General features: G+C 37.5%; 2 protein-coding genes across 5 annotated transcripts; both read left to right on the top strand.

The window, feature by feature from the left end:
* The first annotated feature begins 727 nt into the window (after positions 1-727).
* Positions 728-11,107, top strand: LOC108986744 (DNA-directed RNA polymerases II and IV subunit 5A-like). Of its 3 annotated transcripts, XM_018959489.2 has the most exons (6): positions 745-895; positions 7,317-7,394; positions 7,809-8,016; positions 9,137-9,316; positions 9,891-10,004; positions 10,692-11,006. In XM_018959489.2, the coding sequence occupies exons 3-6, from the start codon at positions 7,816-7,818 to the stop codon at positions 10,815-10,817; spliced, it is 621 nt and encodes a 206-aa protein (XP_018815034.1). In that variant the 5' UTR covers positions 745-895; positions 7,317-7,394; positions 7,809-7,815; the 3' UTR covers positions 10,818-11,006. The 3 variants fall into 3 exon arrangements, with proteins under 3 accessions (XP_018815016.1, XP_018815034.1, XP_018815026.1); XM_018959471.2 differs by lacking the exon at positions 7,317-7,394 and having other exon boundaries at positions 728-895; positions 10,692-11,107; XM_018959481.2 differs by lacking the exon at positions 7,317-7,394 and having other exon boundaries at positions 745-954.
* Positions 11,108-11,675: 568 nt separating this feature from the next.
* On the top strand, positions 11,676-15,486 carry LOC108986720 (rRNA N6-adenosine-methyltransferase METTL5). Of its 2 annotated transcripts, none has more exons than XM_018959441.2 (9): positions 11,676-11,853; positions 11,943-11,996; positions 12,349-12,446; positions 12,906-12,975; positions 13,253-13,301; positions 14,252-14,340; positions 14,425-14,472; positions 14,955-15,014; positions 15,220-15,486. In XM_018959441.2, the coding sequence occupies exons 1-9, from the start codon at positions 11,794-11,796 to the stop codon at positions 15,355-15,357; spliced, it is 666 nt and encodes a 221-aa protein (XP_018814986.1). In that variant the 5' UTR covers positions 11,676-11,793; the 3' UTR covers positions 15,358-15,486. The 2 variants fall into 2 exon arrangements, with proteins under 2 accessions (XP_018814986.1, XP_018814977.1); XM_018959432.2 differs by having other exon boundaries at positions 11,677-11,853; positions 11,940-11,996.
* The last annotated feature ends 355 nt before the right edge of the window (positions 15,487-15,841 follow it).

Genomic DNA, 15,841 nt, shown 5'->3' with positions numbered 1-15,841 from the left:
GTTGACACAGTAATCACAAAAGGTATGCTTGTCCTCGAGATCATTAGTATCAGATTGATCATTTTATTTTTTAAATTTTGTTTAATATATAATTTTTTTATTTTTAACTAACCATTTAAAAGTTAAAATTTATATTAGATTAATCATTACACTCTTTATAATAATAAAATATTATTATTTTTATTTAATTTTTATTCTTTAATTACTTATTTATTTTATTTTCATAATCTTCAATAATCTCTAACAATTATATTCATTTTCATTATCACAATCCAATAATCTATAATATTATAATTTCAAAAAATACTTTTAGACCTGCTATACTTATTTTCATATTTAAAAATAAGAATAAATTTACTGTAACTTATATTTTAGATGAAAACAATTTAATTAATTCAATGTGAAGTAAATATGAATGATATTTTCTAAATTTAAAGATGAAAAGGCATTTGGTTAATCTAATGCCAATGTTCTTAATCCAGTTTCGATTCGAAATTTATCTCATAATTATAATTTTTTTAAATTTTCATACAAAATATAATGAATAATTCAATTTTTTTAAATATTAAAATAATAATAATATTTTATTTAATTCATTTAAAATCATTTCAAAACCTAAATAGAATCTTAAAAAGTGCATGGAGAAGTGGAGACGAGAGTCGAGACACATCATATGTGAGATTCCTTTATAAAATCCGTTTGTGTCTATACCATCCCCTATATTTTAAATAAATTGTGCGACGCTACCGTAAGTAAATATCATCGTATATAAGATTCTATTCGGTGGCCCTAATTTGATTTGGCCCCTTTCCCCACATCTCCCTTCCCCTCCGTTTCTGCATTTTCAAACCGCTGCTGCTACAATCATCGTCGACTCGAGGCGTTGCCACTGCCGGTATGCCCATATCTCTCTCTCTCTCTCTCTCCCTCGGTCTGTTATCTCTACAATTGAAGGTAAGAGATCCCCCTGTACTTACTCTATACCGCCCGTCTCCCCTCTTTATAAAAGGTGTTTCTTTTCTATTTCCGAGCTTTATAAACTTGCAGGTTCTGTTTGGTACCACAGAGAGAAATGCTTTTATTTACATGAACCTCATTACTTTGGTGGGTTTCATGTTTTCACCTTTTATGAATTGGACGTGCTGCTCTAAATTATGATGCACTCTGTTTGTTTGTTGAAAAGTTGTGAATCTATGCGTTTGACAAGAATGCAATATGACTGATTCTTCATGAGTGATTTGCACTTGAGCACAAAATGATTTAAGCTCCAACCATAAAATGCATACATAAAATATCATGCTTGAGTTAAAATATTGTAAAAGATGCAGCTTTTATTACCCACATACATTGATCGATTAGAAGCAAACTATTGAACACGCTTTCTGGGTAAAAAGAAAAAAAATGCCATGTAGTGCATGGCGGAGAACACTCTTCGATACTCACCATCACAATATTTTTCTTATTCGGATCTTCTCACTTATCCCGTGGCATTTGATGGAAAAATACTAATTCTACCCCTTCTTTGACTTGCTTGTGAGGAATTAAGATTTTTTTATAATGATTTATTTTAGATATTTTTTATAATTAAGAAAGAAAGAAAAACAATACGGTAATCCTATAATATTTAGTGATGAGGTCTCACTTTCCAAGGATTGCTTGCTTGTTCCTTTTTGGATTTTTAATATCCCAATATTTTTTATCTCCCCCAAAAAAGTAAAACCTCCTAATTCAATGCTTCTACCCTAAGTGAAAATCTCATACATATATGTCTACACACATGTATATAGGTGTGTGCATGTGAGGAGAATTTGTGCATGCATGGGTAAGTGATTTTTTTGGGGGTGAATTTTCTTGTGAAGCATGCGTGACCCCTATATGCTATAACTGTTGGTTTATTTTGGCTTCTATTCTCAATTTTTTTTTATTGGCATTGGGTGTTTGGGAACAGCATCCCGACTAATCTTGGGGGTGCATAGGCCCCCGGCAAGTAGTTTCCCTCAAGTGTACCTTAAGTAATTCAAGAGAAAAATCCCACAGTCTGATGACCCCTAGAGATTTTTTGCACCCAGTGGGATTCGAAACTTGGACCTTGGAGGGAGCATACCATCAAGACCAAGGCCTTTACCACTTGAGCCAGCCCGTAGGGGTTATTCTAACTATTTTTTCCTCATACATTCATCCTCTTTATGCTTATTTTACTTATGTTTATTGAGCTTTTATTTGTTTTTACAGAAACTTTGGAGCTTAGATTATGCCATTCAATAATCTCCACCCACTCACCTCATCAAATGAATTTCATCACTATGCTCCACCATTCCATCAAACCAGAATCTTTCTTTTAACTCGTGCATGGTTTCCACACACTGGCGCATGTGGTTAGCATGCATGGCCTCGCCTCGCTCCATTGCAATTTGTATTCCTTTTTTGTCTTACTCCAAGAGCTGTGGTCTTCTTCTATATTGTGTTAGAAATCATGTATGTAGTGACACATTTGTGGCGCCATGCCAAGGAATATGAGACCGACTAAAACTAATTAAAAGGCATTTATTTATTTATTTCATTATCTTTTGCGATATATTAGCATACTTGCTATATTTGTTAAGGTTTTCCACTCAATGTTCATTACATTTTTTGTTAATAAATTTTTTTTTTGATAAGTAATAAATTATTTCATTGATAAAGAAAATAGGCATAGCCCAGGTACACTGGAAGTATACATGTGAATACACCTATTTAAGAACTAGAAACAGTTACAAGGAAATCATGGAAGCTGAGGCCATTCAAATCTAAAGCAATGGCCCACAAAAACAAAGTCTTCCAGAAAAAATTCCTAAATTCTTCCATGGAGCGCTCATGATTCTCAAAAAGCCTCTCATTTCTTTCACACCAAATACACCAAAACATACAAATGGGAGTCATCTTCCACACAGCCTTGATCTGTGGTTTAAGAAATAACTCCAAATATCTCGAGTAAAATCACAATGTAAGAGTAGATAGTCCGTCGTTTCACCACTATTTCTGCACAAACAGCACCAGTCCGTGATGATAAGGCCACGACGTCTAAGATTATCCATGGTCATAATCTTCCCTAGAGCTGCTGTCCAAACAAAGAATGCGGCCTTGGTTGGTGCTTTACTCCTCCATATGGCTTCGATGGAAAATTATGCCTTTGTTGCATAGTAATAGTCATAGAAGGAGAGTACCGAGACCTTCCCTTTCCTAGATGGTCTCCATTCCAGCGAATCTTCAGTTGTGGCCGCAATAGGAGTACTGTACAGCAAGTTCAGAAACTCCACCAAACTAGTCACTTCCCAATCATGTGCATCCCGAGTAAGGCTAATATTCCACTCCTGTGAATCCTGGTTAATTACCCGCAAATCAGCCACCATAGCTTCCTTCTCCCTTGCAATATTGAAAATTGTGGGATAAGCATCCTTCAAAGCCGTGTCTCCCACCCACACATCCTTCAAAAAGCTGATCCTACTCCCATCCCCCAAACACAACCGAGTATTACTAGCAAAGGAGCACCAACCTTTCCGTATATATTTCCATAGCCCCACTCTATAAGACCCCCTACCTTCTTTAGAAACCCAATCCCCCCGTTCACGACCATACTTCATGTCAATCACCCCTTTCCATAAGGCTCCCCTCTCATTGTTATAACGCCACAACCATTTACCTAACAAGGCCTTATTAAAATCCCTCACATTCCTAACCCCTAAGCCACCATCCCTCAAAGGAGAACATACCTTGTCCCACCCCACCAAGTGGAATTTAAATTCATCTCCTATTTCACTCCATAAAAAGTCTCGTTGAATTTTCTCCATTCTAGTTACAATGCTTACAGGAAGAGAAAATAAAGATAAGTAGTATGTGGGAAGGTTGGATAAAGTACTTTTGATAATAGTGATACGCCCCCCTTTAGATAAATACAATCTTTTCCACCCATCCAGCCTCCGCTCAAATTTTTCCAGCACCACCTCCCAAATTGTTTTAACTTTGAAGGAAGCCCCCAATGGAAGTCCAAGGTACTTCATTGGCAACGAAGAAACCACACAACCCAATATGTCAGCCAACCCTCTGATATTGTTTACATCACCACACGCAACCATCTCCGTCTTAGCAAGACTAATCTTCAACCCGGATACCGCTTCGAAACAAAGTAGGATGACCTTCAAAGATTGAATATACCCTACATTTGTCTCACAAAATAGCAATGTGTCATCTACAAACAAAATGTGAGAAATAATAGTAGAGCCATGGATATCTCCTACTGAGAAGCCAGAGAAAAAACCTCCCTCTACTACAGTCGACACCATTCTACTTAGCGCCTCCATAACTAGAACAAACAAGAGGGGTGACAATGGATCACCTTGACGTAGTTCACGCGAACTATTGAAGAACCCCACAGGGTTCTCATTTACCAAGACTGAGAAGCGAGCCGTTGACACACAATGCCTCATCCATTTCCTCCATCTTTCCCCAAAACCACATCTCCCCAACATATAAATCAGGAAATCCCAATTAACATGATCATAGGCCTTTTCCATATCTAATTTGCATATAATGCCTGGAACTCCTGACTTGATCCTGCTGTCCAAACATTCATTAGCTATAAGGACCGAGTCCAAAATTTGTCTCCCTTTCACAAAGGCATTTTGTGACTTAGAAATGATCTTCGTCATGACCGAACTCATCCTATTAGCAAGGACTTTTGAAAGTATCTTATAGACACTACCCCCACCAATACACCAAGAGCATAAGCCAGCTAGCTCATCCCAAAGCAACCTCCTCTCACTATCTAAATTAGGGCCATATACCCCAGCAAAAGCCCATACGAAGCCATCCTCAATATTTTTATAAAAACACTCACCGAATATTCTCCCACAAACTCATCAATGCTCTCCACCACCCTCTTATCCCACATCACCAACACTCTACCTGAGGCCCCTTTCGAAGGTAAGTATGCCCAATCTACAAATTGACAACTCCAAATACTCTGAATAATTCTTCTATTGATAAGCTTCAACTTTGTTTCCTGCAAGCAAATGATGTCCAACTTCCATTGCCTTAATAAGACTCTTATTCAAAGGCGTTTATTAATCTCATTCAGTCCCCTAACATTCCAACTCAGAATTTTTGGCTTCATTTATCAACTGTTCCAGCCCTCCCCTTCTTTCTACCACGACTTGCACTCCCCTCCTTTCCATCGTAATTAATGGACCAAGTCAACCTCTTTAACTCCCTCTCTCTTTTTGACCCTGCACCTTGATGTCCTACCTCCATGGCTATAATCAATGCCTTGAACTGCTCTTCATAGCCCTCACATGAAACCCCCATACAACTTTGCAATTTTTCTACCTTTTTCAACACCCAATCAGAGGACACACTAGGAGGGATCATACTTATAGGGGTAGGATACTCTCCTGCTGACTCCTCTCCCTCTTTTGAGTTTACACAAGGATCATAAAGCATCAACTGCTGCCCTTCATCTAACTCCCCCTTATCCGACGTACCCCCACACACCATAGTCTCACCGTGAGCCATATTTGCCCCCCACCACCTTAGTTGTACCTGATCCAAGGGAATCGACAAGTCAAGGTCTGTGACAAGGCTCGCCGGAAAAGTCTGTGGCAACCCACCAGAAGACAGCCCTCCCTGAGCACCCCCCGAGCCTTCCACTTCAACAATACACAGTTCCGCTCCAACAATTTCCCCCCACCTCCACTTCCGGTGACCGTAAGACCACCGACGAACCACCAGCTGAGTCGTTAGAAGTGGTCGGCCCTTTCTGTGTCAGACCTAACCCAAAACTCGGGCTTGGAGTAGGAGTATCGGGTACCACTGGTTCACCCATACGCTGCCCAAAACCGGGCCTCTCTGCTTCCAGACCTTACGTGGGCTTCTACTTGGGCCCGACCCATGAGCAATCTTCTTCCCCTTCCAGTCTTCTTCATGGCCCACGAAATTCTTCTTTCCAAACTGATCCCAACAAAATACTTCTTCCCGTATGCTACCTTCTTCCCCAGCTAGAATAAATTCCCTCTTATCATCACTCGGACCACAGCTCACTCCCAGTCCCAAGCCCATTCGTCTTTTCTCCTCTACACACTATAACAACCCATTGATATTTCCTTGCAACAAATCTATCTGACATTTCATCTCCTGTAGTGCACGCAACTCCTTTTCCTCAAACAAACCGACAACCACTTTATCACCTTTCTCTTGAGCCTGCACTCCCTCAAAAGTGGTGGCCCTCCTTTGCAGGCCTGCTCCACCTCTTGAGCATGTTAAGGTGTTAGAACTATGGCCTCCCCTTGTACTGCCTTTGTGTAGTAGTGCCTCCCGGCATGACCGAAATGGTGGTTGTTTTGGTGGCTGAGACACAGAACCACCTGTCCAGGCAGCCTCTCTCATAGTCTCCCCCAGCTTCCTCCACCCCCTTCCCTCCCTATCTTCTGGTATGAATAAGAAGTTTCGATACCCACCTTCGCCATATTCCATCAATGCCATGAAGGAACCTCTTGAGTTGTGACGCCTCTGTGCAACATAGCCCCTATCTCCTTCCCTATGTGCCGAATAAAACTCCTTCCTCACAGTCTTCGAGCAATCCTCCAACGCTTTGATGAACCACCATGCCATGCCTAACCCCAGTCTAATCTCTTTCACCACCTTCCATCATTTCTCAATCAAATAAACAAACCTCCCATCCCTTACTACCTCAAAAACTTTAGATTCAATGAGAATCTGCTTCACAGTACCCATAACTCACTAAAATCAATCACTAACTACCACTACATACACCAGAAAATCACCAGAAGAGAAAACTAGGATTTTCCTTCATCAAGTTTTTGGTTGTACGAAGAGAAAAAAAATTCAATATGTTTTCAAGACTGCATGTTTGTTAATAAAATTATCATCATATCCATAGAAAGAAAAAAAAAAGGAAATTGACAAGTGAATTTGACTATTCTAAATCCACGTATATTGCCCACTTTAACCCCTAGGGGTCGACTTAAGTAGTAAATGCCTTGGTCTTGGTGGTATGATCTCTCGAAGATCCAAGGTTCGAATCCCACTGGGTGCAAACAATCTTTAGAGACCATCAGGCTAGGGATTTTCCCCTTGAATTACCCAAGGTGCATTTGCGAGAAACTCTTTGCCGAGGGCCTGTGCACCCCTGGGATTAGTTAGGACATTGTTCTTGGCACTGGTGTTCCCAGACACCCGGTGCCAATTAAAAAAAAAATTATATGTATGTATATTGCCCGCTTTGCCAACCCATTTGTCCACAACCTAAAACCTTATTTGTCCAGACTCCGAGAACCCTCTTTTCCTCTCTAACCCAAGACAAAGACGAGGTTGAAAGCTCCGATTCTTTAAAGTTTGTCCGGGTATACCCTCTGTCTCTGCCTCTCTTTTTCTTTTTCCTGAGCATCTCTCTCGCTGTCTCTGTTTCTGGGAGGCAAAAGTTCTCTGAGACTTGGTTTGTAGGTTAGAGAAAATTGGGTTTGTATGTTGCTAGTAAGGTTCTTTATTCTAAAAACTTGAATAAACATACTTATGTACGTTTACAACTCTATGCATTAATAATAACTTAAGTGTTGGATGGTGCTTTTTAAGGCTCTTTAGGGTCAAATGGATTTTTTGGATTTGTCATTTTTTTAATTACCCTTTGCCATATATTGCTAAAAAATAGTATATGGATTCAGAAATGTTGCTCGATGAGATTACGTGTAATATTTTTTCATAAATGTAGATTTTTGTGGATGATTGCTAATAATAACCTCCCATCCAAAACTTATCAGTGAAGCAATGATGCTGTCGGAAGAGGAAATTACTAGGCTTTTCAGGATCCGAAGAACAGTAATGCAAATGCTGAAGGACCGGGGTTATTTTGTTGGGGACTTTGAGATTGACATGACCAAAGAGCAGTTCAAGGATAAATATGGTGAGAGCATGAAAAGGGAAGACCTTGTTATCAATAAAGCCAAGAGAAATGATAGCTCTGATCAGGTACTTATTTGATCAACTGTCTTTGTTATTTGATCGTCACTTACTATGATTCTTCTTGATGCCTTTGAGTGAGTTTTGATGAGGGGTGGGAAGGTGGAAGAAAGGAATAATGTGGACAATTCAAACAGGAGGAGAGGAAAAGGAGAACAATACTCAACCTGGTATCTAAAATCTAAAGTGGATAATGATTTGCAATTTTTCAATCCCACTCCTATGTATACTACATCGAGCATGAACTCCTATACAACTTCCATTTATATGAAGAAAAATCCTATGATTTTCAACACTAGGTATAACGTACTAGGTAGTAATTTATTCATAAAATACAACTTACTAAGAGAATAGTATTTATACTACGCATGAACTTAGATAGCTTAATTCAACCTCCAATCTTAGTCTAGGAAACTTGTAGTCTTCAATATAGCCGCCCAAGCATCAAACGTGACATGAATTGCCCATCTGCACAGCATCACTTTTTCTATTGCAGTAGCTTTAGTCTTTTTTTGACGTCATAAATGTAGATGTGATTGACAGCTGCTTCCTTTCACCCTTTCGTCATTTGTTAAGCACACTTCGATCTGGTATTGATGGTTAAGCACAACGGAATATTTAATAATGGGTTGAAGGGGCTGGGGTAGTTTCCCTATTTCCGATGGCACATGGTACAATCAAAAGTTCAGAGGGTGGATGATGTGATATGTGTAAGAGTTGTGGCTATAATGTGTTTTATTGTTGAATATAAATTGGTTTCTGGTTAGGAATGATTCTGTGGACCTTTTTATAACCAGGAAGCAAAAAATTCCAGATATGAGTGCGCCATATGCTACAATGTCAACTTGGTCAAACATTTTCTTGTTTTATTCTGTGTTTGCTAGATTTCCAATTGCCATTTTGATCCGTTTTGGTATGGCCGGTTGATGCTTCAATCTTGTTTTTTTAGTCTTGTGTAGCTGGTTGAGGTTTAGAGAAGTAGAGCTAGATCAATTTGTATGATTTATCTGTCCTATGTGCGTAGTTTCTTTATATATGTTTTGAATATATACTTGAGTGCTTAGATGCTTCTCATGTATTCTTTGCTGCATTCTTTTGTTTGTCTTATTGCTTGTTTCTTGGGTGCCAGATCTATATTTTCTTCCCTGACGAGCCAAAGGTTGGTGTAAAGACAATGAAGACTTATTCCCAGCGCATGAAGTCAGAGAATGTTTTCAGGGCAATCTTGGTGGTTCAACAAAATTTGACTCCCTTTGCTCGGAGCTCTATAAGTGAGATTTCTACGAAATTCCACCTCGAGGTTTTCCAGGTGAAAGTGCTTGCTTTGATGATGTTTTAACGACAGAACTGCAGCTGTCAATTTTTTATTAGCATCTTGCATATATGTTGTTTTCTTAATCAAGGAATTTTGGTATTCATAAACTTGTTGTCTTACTCAAGGCATCTCCAAAAGGTCTTTGAGGTCCTGATCATTTATGTACTTAAAAGTGAACATGGCAAGCTTACTAATTTGATTGCTCTTATAACTTGATTGTTGAAGAAATTTTGGCCAAACATAGGCCATAGTCTTCATTGTCATATTTCTTTTCTTTATCAGCATCATTGTTATTATTAATCTGAAGAGGTGGCTTAATTCTAAAAGTGAGTATGTTTAGAGATCTTCATGACACATGAACTGTTGCCTTTTATATCTGTGAGGTGTTACTTGGTGGCATTCGATTTGCTTGCTACCTGTGGCACATTTCCAAGCTTGGTGTAAATATTCCTCTGATTCTTATTTCATTTAGTGTTTTACTATGCAGCAATGCAAATTGCATCTGCAATTATTGGCATTCATCCTGAACTTAGTGGAAGATAGTTTGCTAATAAGCCTCTTTATACAGGAGGCAGAGTTGTTGATAAACATCAAAGATCATGTTCTTGTTCCTGAGCATCAGGTGCTTACAAATGAGGAGAAGAAAACTTTGCTGGAGAGATACACTGTGAAAGAAACACAGGTCAGTATATGTTGGCATTGCATTTATAAGTTGCAGATATTTGGAAATGATGGGTGTATCATTGTTAGAAATCTTGTTTGTTTGACATGGCTATTATTGCATAAAATTAGTTTTTTAGCATCAATTTTGTGCTAGAAATTGGTTAGTATGCAACCATATTAGTTTGAAATACAGTATTGCTTTGGAATCCTAGGTTCAGAGCAGAGCCAATTATTTTAAATTGAAGTTTTGGTTCTCTGGGCATCTAAGTTCCTACCAAGTCAGATTCACTCTGGTTGTTTGCAGTGTTCTCTATGCATGGTACCACTGGGTATGATCAATCTCTATACCCAAAATGTAGAAATCTCCCGAATTCTACTCCAAAAAGTAGACGTAACAAAACCAAGTTATGAACTAGTATCTAGGATGGACGATTTGATGTGCGTATTTTGAGGCATGTTGACAATGCGTATACATGGTTTTTGGTTAAAGGCTACTTGTGGATCCTGTTACCAAAACTTTAGCTCTAATCTATTACAATTACCTAATGCATGCAAGCCAACATTCTTGGGGAAAGATTGGTGAAGTCCTTGAGAAACACATCGAGATTGGGATATCTGTCTTTTGAAAATGTATGATACTGTTTCTGTTGCAAATATGATCACATTCTGATATTTGTGGTCTATGTTATGTCTGGATTGAATTCAGCTGCCTCGTATGCAAGTGACTGACCCCGTTGCGAGATATTATGGGCTGAAGCGTGGACAAGTTGTGAAGATCATCCGACCAAGTGAAACAGCTGGTCGATATGTCACTTACCGATATGTTGTGTAAATATATTTGACAACTTTGGCAACTGATTAGGAAAGGGTTCGAAACTGTACTCGAGTTTTGCCTTAGTTAAAACGGCTGGATCACTTGATAGTTGGTAGTATGTGATGGGTAGGATGTAATTCAGTTGGTATTTTCAAGCATCTTAAATTATTGGACTTTTGTATGCTTGTTTTTAATTTTTTTTTTCAATTTTATTATTTGTGTTAAATTTACTAAGTGGATTTAAAGAAATCCACTAATTGTTTCGAATATAATTTATAAATGATTTATTTAGATTTTAATGTAACAAATGTTGATGTGTCAATTGAAATACTCCTAATAAATCAAAGCTAGTAAACATATATTCAAATACTAGAGAGACTAGGAGGATATTTTATTGGTAGCTAATTTACTTGGCCATGAAGCTTCAATATTGGAACTTTTTTTTTTCTTTTCTTTTAAAAGAAACGAAAACTTGTCGGAATTTGTAATAATCAATGGACATCTCGGGTCCAAATTTGTGGCCATTGCCTTGGAAATCAATAGGCAGCTACGAACTAAAGAATTTATTTTTTACCATTAATAAATAATTTATGGATACAAATACCGAAATCGGTTAAAAAACAGCTTCGACTCTTACTAAAATATAAAAAAAAGCACCGACAGGGCTCGTTTAGATTGAAAAGTCATTTTATTATTATAATTTTTTTAAATTTTAAAATAATAATAATATTAAAAAATAATATTTTATTAAATTAATTTAAAACCATCTGGACTCATTTAAAAAAAAAAAAAAAAAAAAAAAACTCCTAACAAGGCAGAGTCGGCACTTTTTGCACGACCTAAAGAAATTTGCATTTTACCATTAATTAGGTTTTTTCTTCCCACTTCAGACTGCCAGCATATTTTCACTCTCTCTCTCTCTCTCTCTCTCTCTCCGTTTCCCTGCTTGTCCCTGTGCGGGTGTCTCGTCGGAGGATTCTTCTCCACCCGAAATATGAAGCTGAAGCAATTAGAAGGCCTCCTTGGTGAGCTTCAACAGTTCTCCAACCCAAAGGTCTCTCTCTCTCTCTCTCTGAAACACGAACAGAGCGCTGTATCTCAATCGCTTGTGATAATCCCTTGTGAATTTCCCCGTTGTAGAAGGAGCTGGAGCAATACCCTACTGGACCGCACATTGCCTCTCGCATGCTCTTCACTGTATCATTCTCTCTCCCTCTTCGCCTTTTCCCTTTTAACTGTTCTAAAAATGTCAGTAGCTCATTGTTCCTTCGCTATCTTTCTCTACTTTGCTTCAAACTCTGCGTCTAACAATTCCTTGTTCTTTTTCTATTCTGGGTCTTTGTTGATAATGCTTATTTGCTTTTGAAGTAAAAGCTATTTCACAATCGATTGGCAAAAGCAACTTTCAAGTTCTAAAATAGAAATTGAAGGAAAAAACTGATTTTCATATGCATTTGTTTGTTGTATAATTCAATATGGCTCCACGTTGTTATCGTATTTTCTGCCTTTTATTTTTGCTTTGGCTTGTAAAATGATTGAAACATATCAGGCCGAGAATTCTTTTGAGGATGTGAGCAACAAGGTAGTGGCTGATTTCGGTTGTGGCTGTGGTACATTGGGTGCGGCAGCAGCTCTCTTGGGTGCGGAGTGAGTAGCCTTATCCCTTCTTTTTGTTTTTCCCTTTTTCAATTCATTTTGGTTGCTGAGGTTTTGCTGTGATTTAAGGAATGCATTCGTAAATGAATATTATATAGCCAATATTTATGGTTGGATTTTCTCATCCTTTTTAACCATTCCTTATAAAAAAAACCTTTATAACCATTCCTTATAAAAAAACGATTTTTAACCATTCGGTTATCTCTCTGTAGTATCTTGGGCTGTATGTTCTATTAATCAAGGCCCCATTTGCTCTTTTGTTACCACCAGAATGAGACATTGTTTCACCTCTTCTGGTTGTCTTCACAATCCACTTAAGTTGAATGAAATTTGAAATCATAGGGAACGTTGACACTATTAAAATTGATGCAAATGCTATTGGTCTTCCGGATGATGATTTTTCCATTTGTGTAGATTTGTACTGCTCTTAACTTCTTTTGCTTTGAATAGACATGTTATGGGCATCGACATCGATTCACAATCTCTTGAATTAGCATCACTAAATGCAGAGGATCTTGAGGTATCTTCATTTTCTTGTTTTTGATTGGTTGTGATGTTAATAGGTTTTGTTTTCTTGACATGTTTCTTCATGGAATAGGAGATGCAAGAATGGAAAGGGCTCAGCCCACTATTTTTTATTTATTTATAGCTGTTTATCTTCAAATCAGTCTTTTTGTTGTGTCTGTACTTCTGTAACCGCTTATCAATGAGATTATGAACTCCTTAATTAGATATGCTTTGCACTAGTGGTTATTCAACTAATGGATTGTTGCTTCGATAATATTTTGAACCTGCAGCTGGACATTAATTTTATTCAGTCCGACATCAAGAACTTAGGATGGAGAGGTAACAATTTTATGAACAGAAAATTGAAGCTAAATGTGATGGTTAGCACTTATAATATGCTAAAATTCTTCCTGCAGGATGCAACAATAATGGAGTGAAATATATTCTTTTCTATTTTTATGTAAATTCAGTTGGCATTTGCTCTTGCTGGAAACAACTAGTTTCCATAGTTTGAAGTCTAGTAGGTTTGCAACAAAATAGTTTCAGTCACCTAGAGTGCCTTTGTTTTATTTATAGTGCTGCAACTCCACATAGTATTTCTTTGGATTCCATATAGAATTCCATGACTTAAAGTATAAGGAACTGGTCTTGTAGAAATTTTGCTATAATCTTCTGCCTGCAGAAACATTGCTGGACTAGTTTGGGAGAGAACGGTTCAGTTATAAAAAAAAAAAAGTTTGGGAGAGAACAGTGTGGCCTGTCATTGGTGGCACCATGCATAGTTTATTTTTCTACTAGAGTTCAGGATGGAGATGTGTTGAGAATTGTTTTTATGTTCTCAATAGGCTCTGTAGGTAGTTATTTATTGGCCGGGTTATGCACTGGAAAGCTAGCGTTACTCTCTCTCTCTCTCTCTGGGTTGGGGGGAGATGTAATTAATAAAGTTGTAAAAAAAGTGGCGACATTGAAAAATAGTTTAATTGCTGAATAATACATTTTTAGCTCATAACGATCCCATAGAAGAGGACTCACTCTATCTAGGCCTAGCGAAGGAAAAGAGAACTATGTCTATTGAACCAGAGCTACTGGAGCAAGGGAGCAACTGTGACCAGTCCTCTGATTAGGAAGCTGAAAGACTTGGGGACTTAGCTTGGATCAGCATTTCACCATCTGAGAATGAAACAATGAAAAAATATAATTTAGTTTAAAAATAATACATTTTAAAATAATACAAAATATTATAGTGTTTTCTTGAATTGTTTGTTCCTCTTATCTTCTTGATTATTTAGGTCAAATTGTTGATACCGTTGTAATGAATCCTCCATTTGGGACCCGGAAGAAGGGCGCTGATATGGATTTTCTGTGTGTGGCTCTGAAGGTAAATATCATGAATGATCCCTCCATTTTTATGTTTGAAATGCATCTGAGCAATATATGTTCTGTATATTGCTTGTTCTGTCAGGTTGCTTCTCAAGCAGTTTATTCCTTGCATAAGACCTCAACAAGAGATGTGAGTAATATCTTTTGTGATTCCAGCTATTTGATTTAATGCTCAACATCATTTTCCAACCTAACATGGTTGATTGGGCTTTATTTATCCTCTCCTAAATTGTGCTTGATTGAAGATAGTAGTGTAATCATCCAGTTAATTAATGTGCTATTAGAGAAGCATTTCCTGTATTAGATACTTGGAGGGGTTGGAGACGAATTCTGATGTTGGCGTATGTGTATACCATAAGGTAGCCAGTTATAAGGAAAGGATGATTCTCTATAGTGAATTATTGCTACATACTTCAAATGTGTTTTTACTTGTAATTTCTTAACCTTTTGCAGCCTGCATCTGATTCTTCTAGAAAAGAACTACAACTGAACCTCAAAACCCCATAATCAACTGTATAATCAGCCCCTTAAACGTCTCAATGAAAATATTTTAGACCATATAATGTGGATCGGGTATTATGTAGTGGCATCACTTCTCTTTTGTCATTGCAGCATATCAAAAGGGTAGCCTTGCGGGACTTAAACGCTAGCAGTGCTGAGGTTTTATGTGAGGTGGGTGAAGATGGCTTTGTTTAGTGATAACTGGATGATGTTTCCACTAATTATGTTGCAAATTGTTATAACCTTATTTTCTACCAAACCATTCTATACTACGAATACATTTTATTACTGTATATCATTCTTTGTCATGCCAGTGTGATGGGTAAGAATGAGTTGGTGCGAATGTGATATTTTTGTTATGTTTTCTTTCTTTCAGCTCCGGTTTGATGTACCACAGCTATACAAGTTTCATAAGAAAAAGGAAGTAGACATTGCTGTTGATCTCTGGCGATTTGTGCCCAAAGGTAATCAAGGAAAGGGCACCGAGCATCACCTCAAATCAGGCACAAGTTAGATCATAGCGGATGAATATGTATGTAACATAGATGCTGCAATGTGTTAATTTTATCCTTCCAATTTTATTGAGTTTCTTTAGATGCATGTATTGTGAAACAAATTAAATAAAATCATTTATAGTTTTATATCCCTCGGCTCCTAAGTTTGTTAGAGATTGTATAGCTTCTCTATAACCAAATTTATACTGTCCCTTGAGAATATCGGGAAATTAATTTTAGTAGTTTTTCTAAAACGGCTATGCTCAAGTTTACCACTCACTACTCAGACCTTTCTTCTCTAAGTTTAATTGAGACAGATCATCTCAGGGAAGAGGTTTATTCAAACTAAGTATCATTACATGTATAAAAAAGTTCCTAATTTGTGGGGAACAAGATTTTGGCTATAATGGCCTTACTTCTTGAGTTCTGCTTTTAACGGCTTTAGCTAGTTATGAGTTGGTCGTATTTTTATAGTAATATGTTTAGTATGTCAATAAACAAGCT

The sequence above is a fragment of the Juglans regia genome, chromosome 1 (genome assembly GCF_001411555.2).
Source record: "Juglans regia cultivar Chandler chromosome 1, Walnut 2.0, whole genome shotgun sequence".
NCBI classification, from domain to species: Eukaryota; Viridiplantae; Streptophyta; class Magnoliopsida; order Fagales; family Juglandaceae; genus Juglans; species Juglans regia.
This window is presented reverse-complemented; position numbering and strand designations above follow the sequence as displayed.